Source organism: Copadichromis virginalis, linkage group LG14, assembly GCF_057382275.1.
Source record: "Copadichromis virginalis isolate Kocher_CV1m ecotype Utaka linkage group LG14, C_Virginalis_male_GT1.1, whole genome shotgun sequence".
In the NCBI taxonomy this organism is placed as follows: domain Eukaryota; kingdom Metazoa; phylum Chordata; class Actinopteri; order Cichliformes; family Cichlidae; genus Copadichromis; species Copadichromis virginalis.
This window is the reverse complement of record NC_140631.1, coordinates 5,132,533-5,151,799: the sequence shown is the minus strand read 5'-3', so window position 1 is coordinate 5,151,799 and position 19,267 is coordinate 5,132,533. Positions and strand designations below refer to the sequence as shown.

Here is a 19,267-nt window from a genome sequence, read left to right as displayed (position 1 = left end):
ATGTCCATATCCATTGGTTGTCCAGCTTTCTTCCTAAACCTGTATTCTTTATTTATTCTTTATTCATTAATATCTAAGGTTCATCCAGGTTGCGATATGTTCAGCCTATTTTGTATTTTATCATTTCTGCCCAGTTTTACAGTTGTTATAGTTTGTATTGTTTTTTAAGGCTTGTGTAAAGTGGGGATGGTGCATAGAGCAATATTCATATCGGCAAGCATCTCCTCTGATAGGACTCTGTCAATTAGCTGAGGGAGTTGTGCTCTTCCTAGGGTGGCTACATTGAGTGTGTTTTCTGTTGATGTTATTGAGTTATTAGTTGCTTCTTGGTCAGTATGGATGTTGGCTTTCTACTCATCCAGAGTACTCACATATGCTGCATATAACCCCTCTCACTGGCTCATCTGGTAATTCCATATTCTTGTCCAGTAGTTGCCCATGTATGCCTCGTTCTAATAACCCACTTCTCATCAGTGTGTACTGGTTCCTCAGAGCTGTGGGAGTCCTGCAGTAGGTGTTACATTTTTTATGCTTGCATGGTGGGGTTTATTAGACTAAAAGTATAGTATACAATAACAGGCTATAAAATATACTTCATACACATTTTTATTTAACAAGTATGAGTTATTTTTAGTAAACATACAAGTCATGTTGTCTTGTTCTAATGCAACAGTAAAATAATTAAACACAAATTTGTCTTGCAGATAACAAACCCTGATGCACGAAGCAGACAAGAATAAGCAAAAACAAAGATGTACAGATCCAACAATCTGTTATCCAGAGCTTGAAAAACATCTTGAACCTATAAAGGAGACCGTAATTAAACATCTCCTTTGTGAAAAGGTGAACACACCAGTGAGCAAAATCATAATGAAACTAGAAAACAATAGGCCAGTCTTACAACTATGAAGTTCTGTTACATACAGCAACCAGCAACATACAACGTGCACAGCTGAATAAAAGATATATAAAAAAAATATACAACATTTGAACTAACCCAAAAGACGCATTTTCAAAGCATACAAAATGGCTAAATCCATTTTGCAGCAAGGATATATTCATGCTTAATAACAATGTTTTAAGTGTTCATAACAAGTTAAAGCTTTACCTTTATCTTGGTGCAGGGGTGCAATACCAAATGTGGCTCAGGGTCTGAAGAGAGCCCTCATAAATTCCTTCATGTGGACTCTAATGTCTATATTTCTTATTCAAAATGCCTGTGTGGACATTGGACGGACATACGATATAGTGGACTGTAACCATGATTTCAGTGATCTCAAGTTAAAGAAGTATCTCTCCTGTGAGGCCACTGATAGTGGTAAACAAAGGCACAACTGTACGAGTCTTCTAGCGTCTGTGAACAGAGTTCTAGTTTGAGAGATAACTCTTTATTGTCATTGCACAGTCATACCTAGTACAATAGTACAACGAAATTGGAACGTGTCCAAACACACACACACACACACACACACACACACACACACACACACACACACACACACACACACACACACATATGTATATATGTATATATATACACACACACACACACACAAATATATATCAATGTATATATATTTATATATATTTATGTGTATCTGTTGGCATAGCATACCGTGTTACATGTAGCATACATGTTGCATAATGAAAATCAAAATGATGATGAATCTTGAAAACAGTGCCTGGAAGTGTCCTTTTTCATTACGGCTAACTTGACCCTGCACCGCCCGCCCCCCAGTCAGTTTCTGTGAAGAAGACTTCCGGTAGTGTGTCATGGCGGTGGGATGGTGAATCCTAAAGAAGGAGAAAAAATCTCGCCCCTTTCGTCCTTTCCCACAGATTCAAGACAATTTCCATGCATTACTAAGCCCGTCAGCTGCGGTCTTGCATCTTGGATTTAGCAGCAGAGGGCTGCGGTGTCCGTCCGCCTGGTCATGGCGGCTCACAAACCAGTGGAATGGGTCCAGGCCGTGATTACTAGATTTGATGAGCAGGTAAGATGGGCTCATTCAGTAGATGGGTGTAGCAAGCTTCGGTAGTGTTGACGCTGAAGTACTCTAATTAACGTAATATATACAGCAACGAGGTGTTTTGAAAATCGAATTAAATACCGATTCATTTGTCAAATGTACTTTCTCCACTGTAGTGTACTGTGTTTGCTTCTTCCAGCTGCAAAACACTGAAGATGAGGTCTTTCTAGCTAGCGCTGTCTCCACGATCAGTTAGCACGTTTATCTCATATTATAATTGAGCTGTTGGGATTTGCCTGTTCCAGTGGGGAATAATGTTAATAAAACATTATATCTAGAACATTTGAACCAGTGAAGACACGTCTGTATGCCATTTAAAGTTGATCTGTCGTTTTCTCTCTTGTCAGCTAGGTAGCTAACATTAGCAGGCCTAGCTTTCTAATGTAAACAAAAAAGATGTGGCTGGGGTAGCACACTGCATCCAAAATATCTTATGAACTTACTGGGGTGTGAGTACTAAAAGTTAATGCGCCTCTTTCTAACAGCTATTTTCTTAACAGTTACTGTGAGACGCCTGCTTTTCTTTATTTGTAAGAGAAATCCATATCAGTTTATACTCAAAACTTAGCTCTTGTTACAATGTGTGTTCGTATTAGTTATTTCCTTTAAGTATGACACATCTACGACGTCGACAAAACATGCATCAGCTGTTTACAAAAGAAAAAACCTCCCAGTCAGACAGTAGTCAAAGTTAATTTTGGTAGATTGTGATTGTGAAAAGTAATTCGCTTTTCTTAAGTTGTCTTGGGTGTTAGTTGATACAGATCATGGCTTGTACGTAGGATTTAGCAGCTTAGCCTGGATTACTACCACTGGAAAAAGTGGCTTTCGGTGTTACATCTACTTGTTAGTTATTATTGCACCAAACTCCAATTAAAACCTCACAGGCAACAGTCTGTGCTGAAATACACATAGTTTGTCATTGACACTATTACATTTTGAGCAATCTGAGCGTGTTTGGAAGACACTAATATTAATAATTAATAGAAAAAGCATTTAATGGTCAGTGTTTATATTGCTTACTGCCTACCTTGCTTTTTTTTTTTTTTTTTTTTTTTTTTAAAAAAACAACCTTTGTCGTATTTTTTTGGGGGGGATATTTGTCACACTTACATGATTCAGAGCAAATTTTAATGTTAGACAAGGATAACCCAAGGACATCTGGCCCTCCTTTTTCAATTTACCTAAACCTATCTAGGTCTATGTGAAAAAGTATCTTTTCTTTTTCTCTTAATAAATTAACTCAACATTTAAAAGCCTTTGATTTTTACTTATATTTGTCTAATATTACATTTTGTTTATATATATATATATATATATATATATATATATATATATATATATATATATATATATATATATATATGAGAGAGAGAGAGAGAGAGAGAGAGAGAGAGAGAGAGAGATATTAAAAACTTTAATTTTAAAATGGCAGTTGAAAATTTCCTTGTAGACAAGCATTTTGGCAGCATTTGAGGAATGATCTATGTCCATACTTGAAAATTAATAGGTGACCATTACAGTTAATTGACTGGTCACGCTATCTGCATGTATAAAATAGACATGGACAACAAAGCCAGCAAGCAACCCTTGTAGTTCTTTGTGTGCTGATTTAAGCACTTTGTTTTTGTTTCCTTTGGAAAAGAGTCACAAGATACTGATGTGACAAGTCAGTTGAGGAAACATGATTGATAAGATCCAATCAGGAAGCACATACGTGTGTCTGTGTCACTGTTTCCAAAAATTTCTTTATGCTTGTTCAGACCGGGGAGAAAAAACAGGTAAGAAGTTTTCCCAAGAAAAGTCTGAATTTTAGAAACCCAGACTTGTGTGGATGGTAGCTGTAAACCTAGCAAAAGTTACTAATTTAAAATTATTATTATTTTTTGACTATAAAATCAAAACTGTTAAAATATCAAAGAAATTATTTGAGATTACATAGATTTTGTTAAGTATGTTTGTTATATGTGGTCAGTTTTTGGGTTGCTACTGTGAAGGATTTTCACTTCCCAAAAAATGTCAACATTTTGAAGTATACTTTTTTGTACTAGCATAGTAGCAGTTACAATGAAGCTTTAAAATAAACAAGAAAAGAAAAAATGTAATGAATAAATATTATATAGCATTTCTATCATTACTGAGACCAAGCTATTGAGTCTGACAAATACTTGAAGAGGTGCAGATGAGTTGCATTAATTTTTTGTAATACAGTAGAAAAGAAAATGGATTACGTGTGATTGCTGTGATGGTATGTATAGCAAGAAACCAAATGCTATACCACATCAGCACTGCTGGAAAATGTTTTCAGTTTTTATGTTACTGGTTTAGTAGAAGTAGGCGAAGCAATCCAAATATCCCTAGTATAGATACCAGTTTGCTGATATTGGTATCAGATTGATATGTGATCGGCTCAGAATGTAGCCATCTGAGCTTGCTGTCCATACCTGAGGTCTTGGAAACTACCAAACAAAGACTCACAGGTTTGGCCAGCCGCTTGACGAGGTATACCAGAGAGATTGAAGGCAGAAGAATAAACTAGCTGTTCTCCACAGAACCATCCAAGGTATATTCCCAGTGGCAGGGCAACAATATGACAACAGCTCCACAAAGGGTGGAGACTGAGCAATACTGGAAGAGCATATGGGAGAAGGATGCAACACATAATGACTACGTCCTGCCCGTGATCAGGTACCCTGCTGGGATAATAAGATGGCCAAAGGAGGAGGTAGAAGCCACTGACATCAAGACCAGGAAGCTCCTGACCATGCATGGAGGGTTTCATTCTAAGTCTAGCACAGTGAGGCTGTACGCTAAGCAGAAGGAAGGAGGCTTGGGACTAATTAATGTAAGTTTCCATGACCGACCGTGTGCTCAGTGAAACCCAAGAAGGAGGAGGAACCATCATGAAAGGACAAGCCCCTGCACATTATGTACCTATGGCAGATAGAGGAAGTGGCTGACATCAAGAAATCCTACTGAAAGACAGCACAGAAGACAAGGTGCATAGAGGCTGGGGTCTGTCACACCAGGCAATATTCTAGGGCAGGATGTGTAAAGATGCCCCTGAGACAATCCAACACATAACAGCAACGTGCAAGATGCTAGCAGGCAGGGCATACATGGAATGCCATAACGAAGTGGCTGGCATAGTATACAGCAGGGGTCAGCAACGCTGGGCACGCGTGCCAGCTGTGAAGGGTTAACTAATGGCACAACAGGCAGTGAATTAATCGGAGAAGGTGCATTAAAAATAAATGGCTGGGCCAGCAGTGCACATCGCACATTAGCTCGCATAGACACATTAGTTGTGCCGCTTCTTAATGACGGTATCTTAGCTAACCCCAACAACCACATTCAGCTTGTAAATAACTTAGCCTACCGGTGAGAGGGACGTTGCTCGCTGGCAGTTTTTTTTTCAAGCGATGTTGAAATTTCCACATTCCGACACTTCAAATTCTTCAGGAGCTGTCCGCTCAGCGCAGCATCAGCACCGCAGAAATACACGGATACATCCGTAGACTCAAAACAGAATTCGCAATGCGTTTTCGGGACTTTCAGGTGTATGGACTAGAGATGGACCGATCCGATATTACATATCGGTATCGGTCCGATACTGACGTAAATTACTGGATCGGATATCGAAGAGAAATAAAAAATGTAATCCGATCCATTAAATATCAAAAACCATCTCACAAAACTTGCCACACGGCGTAACTCAGTTCATAACCGTAGCACGTCGGAGCAGTATGCATCACGTGATAGAGCGGCTGTGTGTATTTGGAGCCTCGCTACCAAACCAGCATTTCATCTCCGAGGAAGTTATCCCAGAGAGAAGTAAAGCAAGTGTGTAAGTTCGTCTCTGAATCTTTGTAAAGCATTCCCACGTTAAGCTTAACAACCGATATATGGAGCGACTGCCTCTCTCTCCTGCTGCTACTTCAATCATGAAACTGATCAATGATCAGCTGATTGGCTTTTCTGTTGCGAGTCCGTCTCTCTTTTTTGTTTTTGGCCCACTTTGGACCAGAAAGAGGAAACCAGCGGCTGAACAACAGCAGCACGTTTAAGCTTGATAATCTGTTGTTAGAATTTATTTAATATTACTTTCTACACCAGGATCTTTTTCTACGTAGCTGACGGCTGGTAACTGTGCAGAGGCGGATCTAGCAAAGTTTAGCCAAGGGGGCCGATAGGGCATGAACAGGGAAAAGGGGGCACAAAGACATACTTTTCTTTGTTATTCTAATTTAAAATGTCTAGCTTTTTATAAATAATTATCTGAATCTTACACCCAAAGTTTTAATCTGATGTCAAATGTATAGAAGTCCATTACTGTATATAGTAACTGTTAAGTCTAATATACCCTAGTAAGCTATAGTACTTTTTCCTTTGGGAAGATACCATCTGTGCAGTCTGCCATTCTGTAGAAGAAAGATGTTGAATCTATTTAATTATTCTTCAAAAATAATTTAATTCTGTCAAAGGAGCTTGCAAAGAAAAGCGTCTGGACTTCTTTAAGTTACTTGAAGACGTTTCACCTCTCATCCGAGAAGCTTCTTCAGTTCTAAGGTCAAATGGTGGAGAGTCCCAGATATAAACCTAGTGGGAGTAACCCCCCACAGAGGGACAAAAGGACCCCCTGATGATCCTCTAATTGCCTGAGCCAAGGTGATTAGAGGATCACCTTGGCTCATGCTTGGGATGTCATGCTTGGAGAAAACTCTCCTGAGGAGAGTTTTCTCCAAGCATGACATCCCGGTGCATTTCAGACCCAGCAACACGCTCAGACAAAAACTGGTTCACCCGAAAGACAAAACGCCAAAACGCAGACTTAACAATGTGGTGTATGCTGTACAGTGCAGCGAGGAATGCCCAGACCTCTACATTGGAGAGACCAAACAGCCACTTCACAAGCGCATGGCACAACACAGAAGAGCCACCTCCACAGGACAAGACTCAGCAGTCCATCTGCATCTTAAGGATAAAGGACACTCTTTCGAGGATACCAATGTTCACATTTTGGACAGAGAGGACAGATGGTTTGAAAGAGGAGTGAAAGAAGCCATCTATGTCCACTGTGAGCGACCATCTTTGAACAGAGGCGGGGGTTTACGACACCAACTCTCTGCCATCTATAATCCAGTTTTGAGATCCCTTCCCAGACGCCTTAACGCCCACTCACATCCTGGGCCATCTGACCTCAGGAATTCGCATGATAAGGTGGGGCCAGGTTTCACAATGAACACACCCGAAACTCTGGCTGATTGGGACCCACACCCAGTTTCACACCTTGGCTCAGGCGATTAGAGGATCATCAGGGGGTCCTTTTGTCCCTCTGTGGGGGGTTACTCCCACTGGGTTTATATCTGGGACTCTCCACATTTGACCTTAGAACTAAAGAAGCTTCTCGGATGAGAGGTGAAACGTCTTCAAGTAACTTAAAGAAGTCCAGACGCTTTTCTTTGCAAGCTCCTTTGACTACGATGACCTGGATGACTGAGAACCTTCACAGACAATTTAATTCTGTGCATTTTTTTTCACACTGCATCAAATTAAAGTTGATTAAGTCGATTAAGCATCATTAGGTGGAGGGTGGTTCCCTATTTTTTTTGCTGGGAGTTTGCAACCCTATTAGTTAGGTTGCTTAATATTTCTGCTAAGTACTCTTTAAAATACCAGAATAGGGAGGATGGAGCAGGTAGGGCTGCTCGATTATGGCAAAAATGATAATCACGATTATTTTCACTGAAATTGAGATCACGATTATTTGACGATATTTATTTAACCCTTTAAGACCTACTATAGAACCAAGTCCACCAGAGCTTATATTATTTTTATTTATTTTTTTTACATGCTGTAGTGCCATTTGTGAGAGCATTTCAAGTTGCTATACATCAATACAACTGTTATAGCCCATATTTTAATAATATGTATGCATTAAGTGCATAGTAATTACATAAATTGCAAAAAAGTGCAATAAACTACAAAAAAAATTGAAAATCGCTTTTGTTTTGTTTACATATATTTCTACTTGGAGAAGTTTAAGAGGTTTATCCCTCAAAACTTTAAATACAATAAAGTTGCAAAAAATAGTTTCCCACCACAGGAAATTTATTTTGAGCGTCTTCATAGTTTTATTTTGGAGATACAGCAATTTTTATATACTGCAGGAAAAACAAAAAACAATCCCATGATGCAAATTTGCAAAGAAAACAGCAGGTGCATCATTTCACTGTGGGAAGTGTTACGAACAGCTGATAGGAACGGCAAAGCGTGTTTCTGGAATATTATGTTTTTGTTCCTGCAAGCGCTTTTTATGCAATTTTTGCAAAGCTATATGTGGAACGAAACCGTGACCGAGGACAAGCTGATGGCATCAGATGTAAGTACAACTCCTCCGGTTTCATATGCAAAACAAATTATTGCGCTAGCTTACACGGTTCAGGTTCTACAGGGATTTAAAAATAGTTACGCAAAACGGAGCGTGCTGCTCTGACCGGCTTTAAAGGGTTAACAATGACTTTAAAAAAATAATATAAAATAGTGTGCAACACCACTGAAGTTTTTTTTCTTTTTAAACTCTTTTCAACCAACGGCAGTCACTCTCCTCTCCAAATAACTATAGCTTTCCGAGCTTCCCTCGGGTCCTCTTAATCAGCGGTCTCCACCCTTTTTTGCGCCACGGACCGGTTTATGCCCGACAATATTTTCACGGACCGGCCTTTAAGGTGTCGCGGATAAATGAGGGAGGGGCTAATAATCGGCTCTGTCATTTTTAATGATCGTTGAAAGCCCAGATCGTAATCGTGATTAAAATTCGATTAATTGAGCAGCCCTAGGAGCAGGTTTAAGTTCATTAGATTGATCAGTTTTGCTGAACTATGACATATTTTGGGTGCAGTGTATTTTTTACATACAGGTATAACAGAATAGCTTTAGTGTTGTTGTTTATTTAAACTTGAGTATGAACTTATACAAAATGCAGCAAGATATTAAAAAACAGTTTTATTGATTAAAAAACACTATCGGATTCATATCAGTATCGGCAGATATCCAAATTTATGATATCGGCTACAATGTAGCTTGCCATCGCCAGTGTGTGAATGTGTGTGTGAATGGGTGAATGACTGAATGTAGTGTGAAGCGCTTTGGGGTCCTTAGGGACTAGAAAAGCGCTATACAAATGCAGGCCATTTACCATAGTTCTTTCCATGGATTTTAAATTGGATACAGGTCAGGTGATTTGCTGGGCCATTCTAGAACCTTTATTTTCCTTCTCTGAAACCATTTGAGAGTTTCCTTCCCTGTGTGTTTGGGATCACTGTCTTCCTTAAATGTCCACTCTCATTTCATCTTCATCATCCATGTAAATGGCAGCAGGTTTTTATTGTTTGTTTGGTTTTTTTTTGTTTGTTTTTTTCGGGAATGTCTTTTCTCTCTTAGTGCTCTCTTTGGCTCTCAGACAAATCTTATGATAATTATTTTCACACCTCTGTATGAAATCTTGGGGGAAGCAATTGGTCTTGACTAGTTTATAGTGAAGTTATGTTTTTTCCACTTCCAGATTATGGCACTAACAGTGCACACTGGGACCTTTAGTAGTTTAGAATTTCTTTAGTAACTAATGCCATCAGTATGTTTTGCAATAATAAGGTTGTGAAGGTCTTGAGAGAGCTCATTGGTTTACTCATAATGAGAAGTTTCTTGTGTGACGCCTTGGTAATGAGACACCTTTTATATAGGCCATCAGTAGTAAACTAGATTATATAATTTGCGCTAAGTGACAGGACCGTTTTCTAATTATTAATAGATTTTAGCTGGTTTAATGACTTTCCATTTCCCTGTTTATTTTTTCAATACATTTTCCTTGTGTCATTTCTAATCAGGGCAGGGGAATATGGCCAAAAATATTTATCACAATATATATTTGATAACGATATAACTGACGATATAATTGACGCAAGACAAAATACTTTACAACTTCACAACTTTATTAGTGCAAAAAAAACCCATCAATGTATTTTGACTTAAACAAGCAGCTGTTTTTTATGTGCATTAAAGTTATATAAAAATTTTACAGTGCAAATGCAAATTCCTTGCTGACAGTTTAACCAAAAGGCATTTCCAGTGGAAATTGGCCGACATATCCTCAGCATAACCATGTATAATATCCACAAAACAAAACCTCTGATCCCAATCTCTCTAAGCAGCTTTGCTCAGACTTAAAAAGAGGTTATACACACACAATACGGTAATATTATGTTGAAGCACAGTACGTATTTCTCCGCGAGGCTCCTGACTACGATAGCCGTAGTGCTCTGACAATCCATCAAGCGGTGCGGCTTTGTAGCTTAGCAAAGTTGTACTAAAACATTTGACAGATTTTTGAGCGCCGTGTAGCACATAAAATCGGTTTGGTAATAACGACGGCCCGCTAGCATGCTCTACCAAAAAATATGCTTTGGTGTGTATCTGACGGACGAAAGCCAAACCAGCTCCACCCACTGAAGTTGCAGAATTTTTACAAACCAGTTGTGGTTCATCTGTTTCATTCAACGATCCGCTTTCGTCCTTCTCATTCTCCATCGCCACCATGCTTTTTCCATTATGTGCTAATGAAAACAAAGGCACTGCGCATGCGCGTTTTACCCATATTCTGTCGTGATATTTCATTTTTTTATCATTGCCCAACATTACACCGGTATTACCGTGAATGGTATGATATGGCCCAGCCCTATTTCTAATTATTAGACATAATTTATCAGTTTGATTTCTTTGCATGTGTGGATTGGATGGGTTGTTATCAACATCTAGTGAGAATTTCATATCAATATCACCTTTAGAAACGTGTATATGTATATTTACTTAGAAAATTAGCAATGTGTTCAAAACTTATTTTACCTGCTGTATATTGCTATATACTGTCAGAATTATTTTCCCTCCAGGGAATCAAGAACCTACTCTTTTTAGAAAACCGTTTCCTGGTAGTCCAATTCCTTGGAATCGTTGGTCTGCCTGCCTATTGATTCTGCTTATTGGTTTTTGTGCTTGCGTGACAATCAGGTGATTGAGGAGGAAAATAGCAATGCAGTGGATATGGACATTTATTTTTATTGCTCTAAAGGACGAGAGCACAGTGGTAAAGTGGAAAACTGCATCCAGGACAGAAACGAATGCATTATGCTGCAACTTTAGTTCTTTGCACGTATCTGCACAGACAACATAGTAATGCTAAGCTAGCCAAGAACCCAATACTAAAGCTGAGTGAATGCCGATCCCAGCAGCAAGACCCTTAACTTCTATAGGTAACAAACAGATGAACAGTTAGGCTGCAGCCTCCCTTTCTAGCTGTTCATGTTTCTAATGCGGAATCACTTTGCGTCTTTGCTTTCTGCAGTCAGCTTTGTATTGTACTAAGAGAAAGATCTTAGTAATTAAGTAACGTACTGCATTACTTTGAGGAAAGTTTTCTGTGTAATATGTGCACTAATTACTACTTTGAGTAACGACTCCAACACTGATCAAAACAAAGAAGGGTGCTACCCTAACAAAATGCACAAACGTTTGACCGAAAAAAATGCAATTTGCATGTAATGTAATTTTTTCTATTGCTGCTTAGCAATGGTGGTTACTCTCAAAATGGAGCCAACGAGAATCAATAAGAAAGTGAATCGATAAGTGATGTTTATAATGGAATCGGAATGGGGATTTGAATTTATCAATTCCCATTCCTAACTACAGATGTGGTGTTTAGGTTTAAAGTGATGATGGAGAACTATAGAGAAGGTCAGAAGGCGATAGACTATATCTTTGTGGATCTAGAGAGAGCATAGTTCCACAGGTGTGGTACTGTGGTAATATATCAGGAAGTCAGGAGTGACAGAGCAGTATGTCAGTGTGGTGCAGAACAAGGGAGGACAGAAAGCCAATAGTGAGGTGTGTGGTAGGTGTGACAGATGTGTTCAATGTGGGAGTGGGATTACATCAGGGATCAGCTCAGAGAGGCTTTTTGTTTGCGATGGTGATATACAGGCTTACACATGAGATTGCTGGTGATATAGCTGTTCTCACTGTTGACAACACTCCCATAACTTTCCACTTTTATTTAATAATAATAATAATAATAATGGATTGCATTCGGGGCCCTCAAAGCGCTGTACAATTCCACTATTCATTCACTCTCACATTCACACACTGGTGGAGGCAGCTACGGTTGTAGCCACAGCTGCCCTGGGGCAGACTGACAGAAGTGAGGCTGCCATATCGCGCCATCGGCCCCTCTGGCCATCACCAGTAGGCGGTAGGTGAAGTGTCTTGCCCAAGGACACAACGACCAAGACTGTCTGAACTAGGGCTCGAACCGGCAACCTTCCGGTTACAAGACGAACTGCCAACTCTTTCAGCCACGATCGCCCCATTTGTGTTGCCATCAGGTGCAATATGACCAGAATCTCATATCCCAATATAAGACATCTATCGTCCCGATAACGATATAAATCACAAAAATGTAACATTTTCTGTAAATTCTGTGAATCTCGGGCAGCTCGACTTAGGTGAAGTGTTTCCAGCTGGGCATCGTGTACCTGGAGTCGAGTGTTTTAACCGATGCATGAAACGATGCATTTTTTTTTCTTTTTCTTTTTTTTTGTGTCCCGTTTGGATCTTTAGCCATCAGAATTGTTGTCTTAAGGCCAAGAAAGATGCCAAGCGGCGATGCATTTTTAGACATAAATTGTAACGGCCGCTGTTTTCTTTGTGAGTATTTATTACACGGCGTGCTGCGGGGAAAAGCCTTTTCAAACGTTTGAGTCTAAGGTTGTTTTTTTTTTTTTAGCACCTGCCAGCTCTTTTTTGCTTCTCATCCGTAAATACTCTGCATGCTCTTTCACGTCGTTCAGTTTATTTTGAAAAGTCTCAACAGGATCTTGAGCTTTATTGTGCAAGGTTTATGTGGAAAATAAACAAGCGGACACGCGATGGTTTTACCGTCATTGTTGCTAACGACAACGCATAAAAACAGGCGCTTGTCCGTCCGTAGTGTGGCTATATTAAATATAAGAGAAAGAGAGAACTTAAGAAATGAATATAGCCACTACAGTGACCATCAAAACAGTGAAAAAATATTGCCGTAAACAGTTTATTTTGCGACACCACGAAACAAACGATAGCGTAAAATGAAACGATAGATGTTTTTATATCGTCATCCGATATATATCGTTATATCGAACAGCCCTAGTTGCCATATAATTTTGTGATTGGCTGACAAGGATAATTGAAGATGCTAGGGGTAGGATGAGATGGAGGCAGATGATCTGCTGTGGCGACCCCTAAAGGAAACAGCTGAAAGGAGTAGTAGTACTAATACTATTGCAGCAACAATCATAACTACAAGTATGTTGCTGTTCTCTTGGCAGTGACATTTTCTGAATTGCCTATGTACTTTGTATCCAGAAAGAATTTAGAAGAATGGGAGAAACAGCCCAAGATATAGATTGGCTATATATACGGTGGATGTAAAAAGTGTGCACACCCATGTTAACCCAGGGTTTTGTGATGTTAGACCACAGTAAACAATTTCAAAAGTTTTCCCACCTTCAGTGTGACCTATAGCCTGTACAGTTCCCGGCGAGTTTACATGGTATTAAATGACTCTCAAAAGCTTATGAGAAGACTAGACAAAATCTGGTCAGGGAGACCTACACCAGCACTGAAGAAATGTGAATTATGATGAAGAATAAAAACAGTGTAATATTCAACATGAATAAATGTCTCATTAGGACATGCATAATATTTTAGCTAAAATACTCTTCACTGCACACACTGACATTTTAAATTTAAAAAAGCCTTAGCATTTGAAATTCTTAACAGAATTTAAGAACTTTTACAGACAACATGCAACAATAGCTGCAGATTGTTTTTTGTTGTTGTTGTTGTTGTTTTTAACTCAATGTTTGAAACTGAAATAAAAATTAAGTGTTTACAATTCTGATTCCATTTTTAGTTTCATTTTTTTAAACAGCACAAAGGGCCAATGATGATGAGAATAGTGCTGCGCTGCACTAATCATGTTGTTGGAATAGTTACAGCTACATGGGGTTAGGTTGATGCTTTCTTAGCTGGTAGCAATATATGTGTTAATCTTTGAGCTGCTACGCAATGGTACATTACAGCAAGGTAAAAGACTTAAAATGAAAACGTGAAATGTTAATAAAATCTTCAGCTAGAGGGCACCTCAGCAGACACAGCCTGAGGCTCAAAAGACTTCCTTGTTTTTTTTTAACATTTTATGTTGCATACATCTTTCCACAAAGGCAGGTAACACTTGACAAGGCATGATGCCAGTATCGAAAATATCAGATTTAACCCTTGTGTGGTGTTCATATTTTTGTTACTCAGCCAGTGTTCATGGGTCTGGTGGACCCGCCAGAGTTTTGGCTTTCCAAATTAACACTATCAAACAATTTTTTGTTAAATTACTCATCAGATGTTTACTTCATCCCAATTACAAACCATATGAACAGCAAACATGGTTAATTTTTTCCCTTTAACTTTTGTTAGATCACATTTATGAATCAATGTGCTTCTCGGGTTTTTTTTGTTTTGTTTTTTAATGTTATAAAAAATATATCAGTTATAATCAAGTGGAGTGAGTGGAAAGACACAACACATTTACACGTGAAGCAATATGTTTCACAACTAAATGGGATCAGCTGCTCATCAATGGTGACATTAGGCCCAGGTTTGTAAAACAGGGGGAGGTGTTGCACACACTTATCCCACACTGTCCTGATGGCAGCTAGCTTGTCTCTCTGCCGTCGAGCTGGTCTGTCATCTCGGTTATCAAGACGGATAATCCTGGAAATTTTGTGGAAGTTTTCCAGAGACATTGATGCACGGAAAGGTTCGTGCCGGTTTCTGCATCCCACAGGGATTCTGTGGATTCCCCTTTGGACCTGAAAACTCCTGCAAGGATAAGGACCCCAAAGTAGGCCTTTGGGGTTCTTAGATCTCCTTCCATCTCTCTCCAAAAACACACCTTCCTTCTAGATTACTGCAATCCAGAATAATTTTCTGGATGGAATCTGGGATGAAAAGCTCAAATGAAGACTTGATGTCCTGTCAGCCGTGTTGGCCCTGGCTTATCACAGTAACAGCTCTGCAGGGTGGCTCATTTCTTGGGCAAGAAGACCATTCAATTTCACCAGTTATTGACATCCATATTTCTTCACTTGCTGTCTGGTGGGCTTGTTCTGGTCCTGGAGCTGGCTGCTGATGGGGTACTCGTCTTTGTTTTGTTACTAAATGGTGCTCAACCTCATCGTCTTCTTCAAAGTCACTGTCAGACTCTGAATTTTCAGAAATGTGAAATATTCTGAAACCTCTTTGTCAACATCATCATCCAAAGCTCCTCTCTCTTCCAAAATCAATTGGACGGCCCTCACAGCAGATAATCTTTTGCCATCTTGATCAGTTGTGATAAAGAACCACACTGGCAAAGTCTTATTTATAGTATTATGCCCCTAATTTGCAGGTGGGACAGGGTATGAGAAAATAAAATTTGGATCCCACAAGAAAGAGGGTAAAATGTGTGAGAATGTCAGAGCAGACGGTGTTGGTAGTTGAATTTTCAACAATGTTGCAACTTTGTGCGGAGCAGGAGGGGAAGAAAACACTATCAGCAGCACCAGAAAGGAGGAAGACAGAGTGTGGGAACACAGGACCTACACTTTCAACACTTTTATTAGACCCGAACACCTTGTATGTAATGTAAATGCGTGGGGGGAGGTACAGTATGAGGTCAATGAAAATTAGTTCGGATTTATGTTCTTCACAGAAAATAAGCCAAAGCCAATGAATTTCAGGTTGAAAAAATAATTAATTGTTTAATTTTTCTTTTGAAAAAAACTGAAAACGGGTCTCACAGACCCGAACACCATACAAGGGTTAAGCAGCCCAATTAAGGTAACTGACCCTCATCACCAATTTCTTGGCTATAAACATTTTTCTCAGACAGTTTTTTTCTAGATACACACAGTGTAGCGAGACAGCTGAACGCCTGTGTTCACTACCTCATCAAACTGGTGGTCGCACACCTGATCCATATATGAACTTCACTGAGCCAGTGCTGTACTTCATCTGCTGTTTGTTTCCCTTGGAGCATAAACGGATCACAATCAAGTGTCACTTGTGTTTATGTTCTCCTTCATTTACATTTGGAAGTTTGATAGAAATCTGTACCAAGGCGATATACAAAGTCTTTTAAAAACTGTTTATTATTTTGATTGTATTTGTTTTATTTCCTATAAATAAGAAAATAAATACATGAATATTAAAAAAAAATTGTAAAAGTGAATATCCATGATGCCCTTATTACAATAATCATGTTTGAACAGTTCATTACTGGATGCAACTAAAAAGACCATGGTCGGAGCAAAAGAGGAGTTTGGCAGAAATGCAGTCTTGGGTCAATCTTGGATATCTGACAATAGTTTTTTTGTTAATGTTGGTCTTGATAATTATAACAATGAACAAAAAGGTGATACATTTTATATTTATAAGCATACATACAGGGAGTGCAGAATTATTAGGCAAATGCCACCAGTTTGGCCATATTTCAGAGCTGCAACATCACTGGAGTGCCCAAAAGCACAAGGTGTGCAATACTCAGAGACATGGCCAAGGTAAGAAAGGCTGAAAGACGACCACCACTGAACAAGACACACAAGCTGAAACGTCAAGACTGGGCCAAGAAATATCTCGAGACTGGTTTTTCTAAGGTTTTATGGACTGATGAAATGAGAGTGAGTCTTGATGGGCCAGATGGATGGGCCCGTGGCTGGATTGGTAAAGGGCAGAGAGCTCCAGTCCGACTCAGACGCCAGCAAGGTGGAGGTGGAGTACTGGTTTGGGCTGGTATCATCAAAGATGAGCTTGTGGGGCCTTTTCGGATTGAGGATGGAGTCAAGCTCAACTCCCAGTCCTACTGCCAGTTTCTGGAAGACACCTTCTTCAAGCAGTGGTACAGGAAGAAGTCTGCATCCTTCAAGAAGAACATGATTTTCATGCAGGACAATGCTCCATCACACGCGTCCAAGTACTCCACAGCGTGGCTGGCAAGAAAGGGTATAAAAGAAGAAAAACTAATGACATGGCCTCCTTGTTCACCTGATCTGGACCCCATTGAGAACCTGTGGTCCATCATCAAATGTGAGATTTACAAGGAGGGAAAACAGTACACCTCTCTGAACAGTGTCTGGGAGGCTGTGGTTGCTGCTGCACGCAATGTTGATGGTGAACAGATCAAAACACTGACAGAATCCATGGATGGCAGGCTTTTGAGTGTCCTTGCAAAGAAAGGTGGCTATATTGGTCACTGATTTGTTTTTGTTTTGTTTTTGAATGTCAGAAATGTATATTTGTGAATGTGGAGATGTTATATTGGTGTCACTGGTAAAAATAAATCATTGAAATGGGTATATATTTGTTTTTTGTTAAGTTGCCTAATAATTATGCACAGTAATAGTCACCTGCACACACAGATATCCCCCTAAAATAGCTAAAACTAAAAACAAACTAAAAACTACTTCCAAAAACATTCAGCTTTGATATTAATGAGTTTTTTGGGTTCATTGAGAACATGGTTGTTGTTCAATAATAAAATTATTCCTCAAAAATACAACTTGCCTAATAATTCTGCACTCCCTGTAATAGTTCTGTAAACCATAACCTGCACCCAAGATAGGAAAAACAAGAAGTAGAAGCTGTAGTCAACAACTATAGCAGTTGCCCATTGTTTTCAGACAATAGCTTAGGGGCAGTTTAAAAAGAGACATAATTTTAACAAGAGGATCTCTAAATGAATGCATCCCAGAGGAAAGCAATTAAAATGAGAAGAGTATATAGCACATCATGCAGGATGGATAAACAACATACAGTGTGTAGCTTTAAAGGCTAAGCCTGCCAAAATGTTCTAGGTGAACGGTGTTCTCTAAATTTTTAGTCAGGCCACGACAGAAATATTTTATTTACTGAATGTCTCACCTCTAATTTCATGGGTTTTTTTTGTTCTTTTTCTCAGCTTCCCATTAAAGTTGGACACCAGAACACCCACACCAAAGTCAGCACAGAGCACAACAAGGAATGTTTGATTAATATCTCCAAGTACAAGTTCTCCCTTGTCATCAGTGGTCTTACCACCATTCTCAAAAATGTCAATAATATGGTAAGTGCATTTTTCTACTCTCCTAGTCATAATAGTTACATGCACACACTTTAAACAAATCTTTTAGATTGTTGATGTATGTTGCAGGATGTGACATGTGTTGATCAGGCTTGTTGTGGTAAACTGCAAGGCTGCTTTATCAGACTTGTATCGGGGCAGGTTGGAGGTCAGTTCAACACTTAACCCTTTAAGACCTACCATAGAACCAAGTCCGCCAGAGCTTATATTATATTTTTACATGCTGTAGTGCCATTTTTGGGAGCATTTCAAGTTGCTATACATCAATACAACCATTATAGCCCAGATTCTAATAATATGTCTGCATTAAGTGCATAGTAATTACATAAATTGCAAAAAAGTGCAATAAACTACAAAAAAATTGAAAATCGTTTTTGTTTTTTTAACATATATTTCTTATATATTGAAGAAATATATGTCGTATATTGCTCTCGGGCAGTACGGTGGTTAGTACCGTTGCCGCACAGCAAGTCGGTCCTGAGTTCAATTCCAACACCAGGCCGGGGTCTTTCTGTGTGGAGTTTGCATGTTCTCCCCGTGTTTGCGTGGGTTCCCTCCGGGTACTCCGGCTTCCTCCCACCGTCCAAAGACATGCAGCTTGTGGGGATAGGTTAATTGGATAATCCAAATTGTCACTAGGTGTGAATGTGTGAATGAATGTGATTGCAAATGGTTGTCTGTCCCTGTGTGTTGGCCCTGTGACAGACTGGCGACCTATCCAGGGTGTACCCCGCCTCTCGCCCTACAACAGCTGGGATAGGCTCCAGCGCCCCCCGCGACCCTGAAAAGGATAAGCAGAAGCGAATGGATGGATGGAACATATATTTCTAGTTAGAGAAATTTAAGAGGCTTATCCCTCAAAACTGTAAATACAAAAAAGTTGCACAAAATAGCTTCCTACCACAGGAAATTTCTTTTGAGTGTCTTCATAGTTTTATTTTTGAAATACACCAATTTTTATATACTGCAGGAAAAACGAAAATAAATATTATAATGC

At 39.3% G+C, this 19,267-nt stretch overlaps 1 protein-coding gene across 3 annotated transcripts in view; it reads left to right on the top strand.

Annotated features, from left to right (window-relative positions):
• The first annotated feature begins 1,753 nt into the window (after nt 1-1,753).
• Nucleotides 1,754-19,267, top strand: part of nf1a (neurofibromin 1a) — a 129,714-nt gene continuing 112,200 nt past the window's right edge. For all 3 annotated transcript variants that reach the window (XM_085479085.1, XM_085479086.1, XM_085479084.1), the window contains exons 1-2: nt 1,754-1,994; nt 18,109-18,252. In XM_085479085.1, coding sequence (XP_085335211.1) covers nt 1,935-1,994; nt 18,109-18,252 — 204 coding nt within the window. In that variant the 5' untranslated portion in view covers nt 1,754-1,934. The remainder of the gene's footprint in view (nt 1,995-18,108; nt 18,253-19,267) is intronic.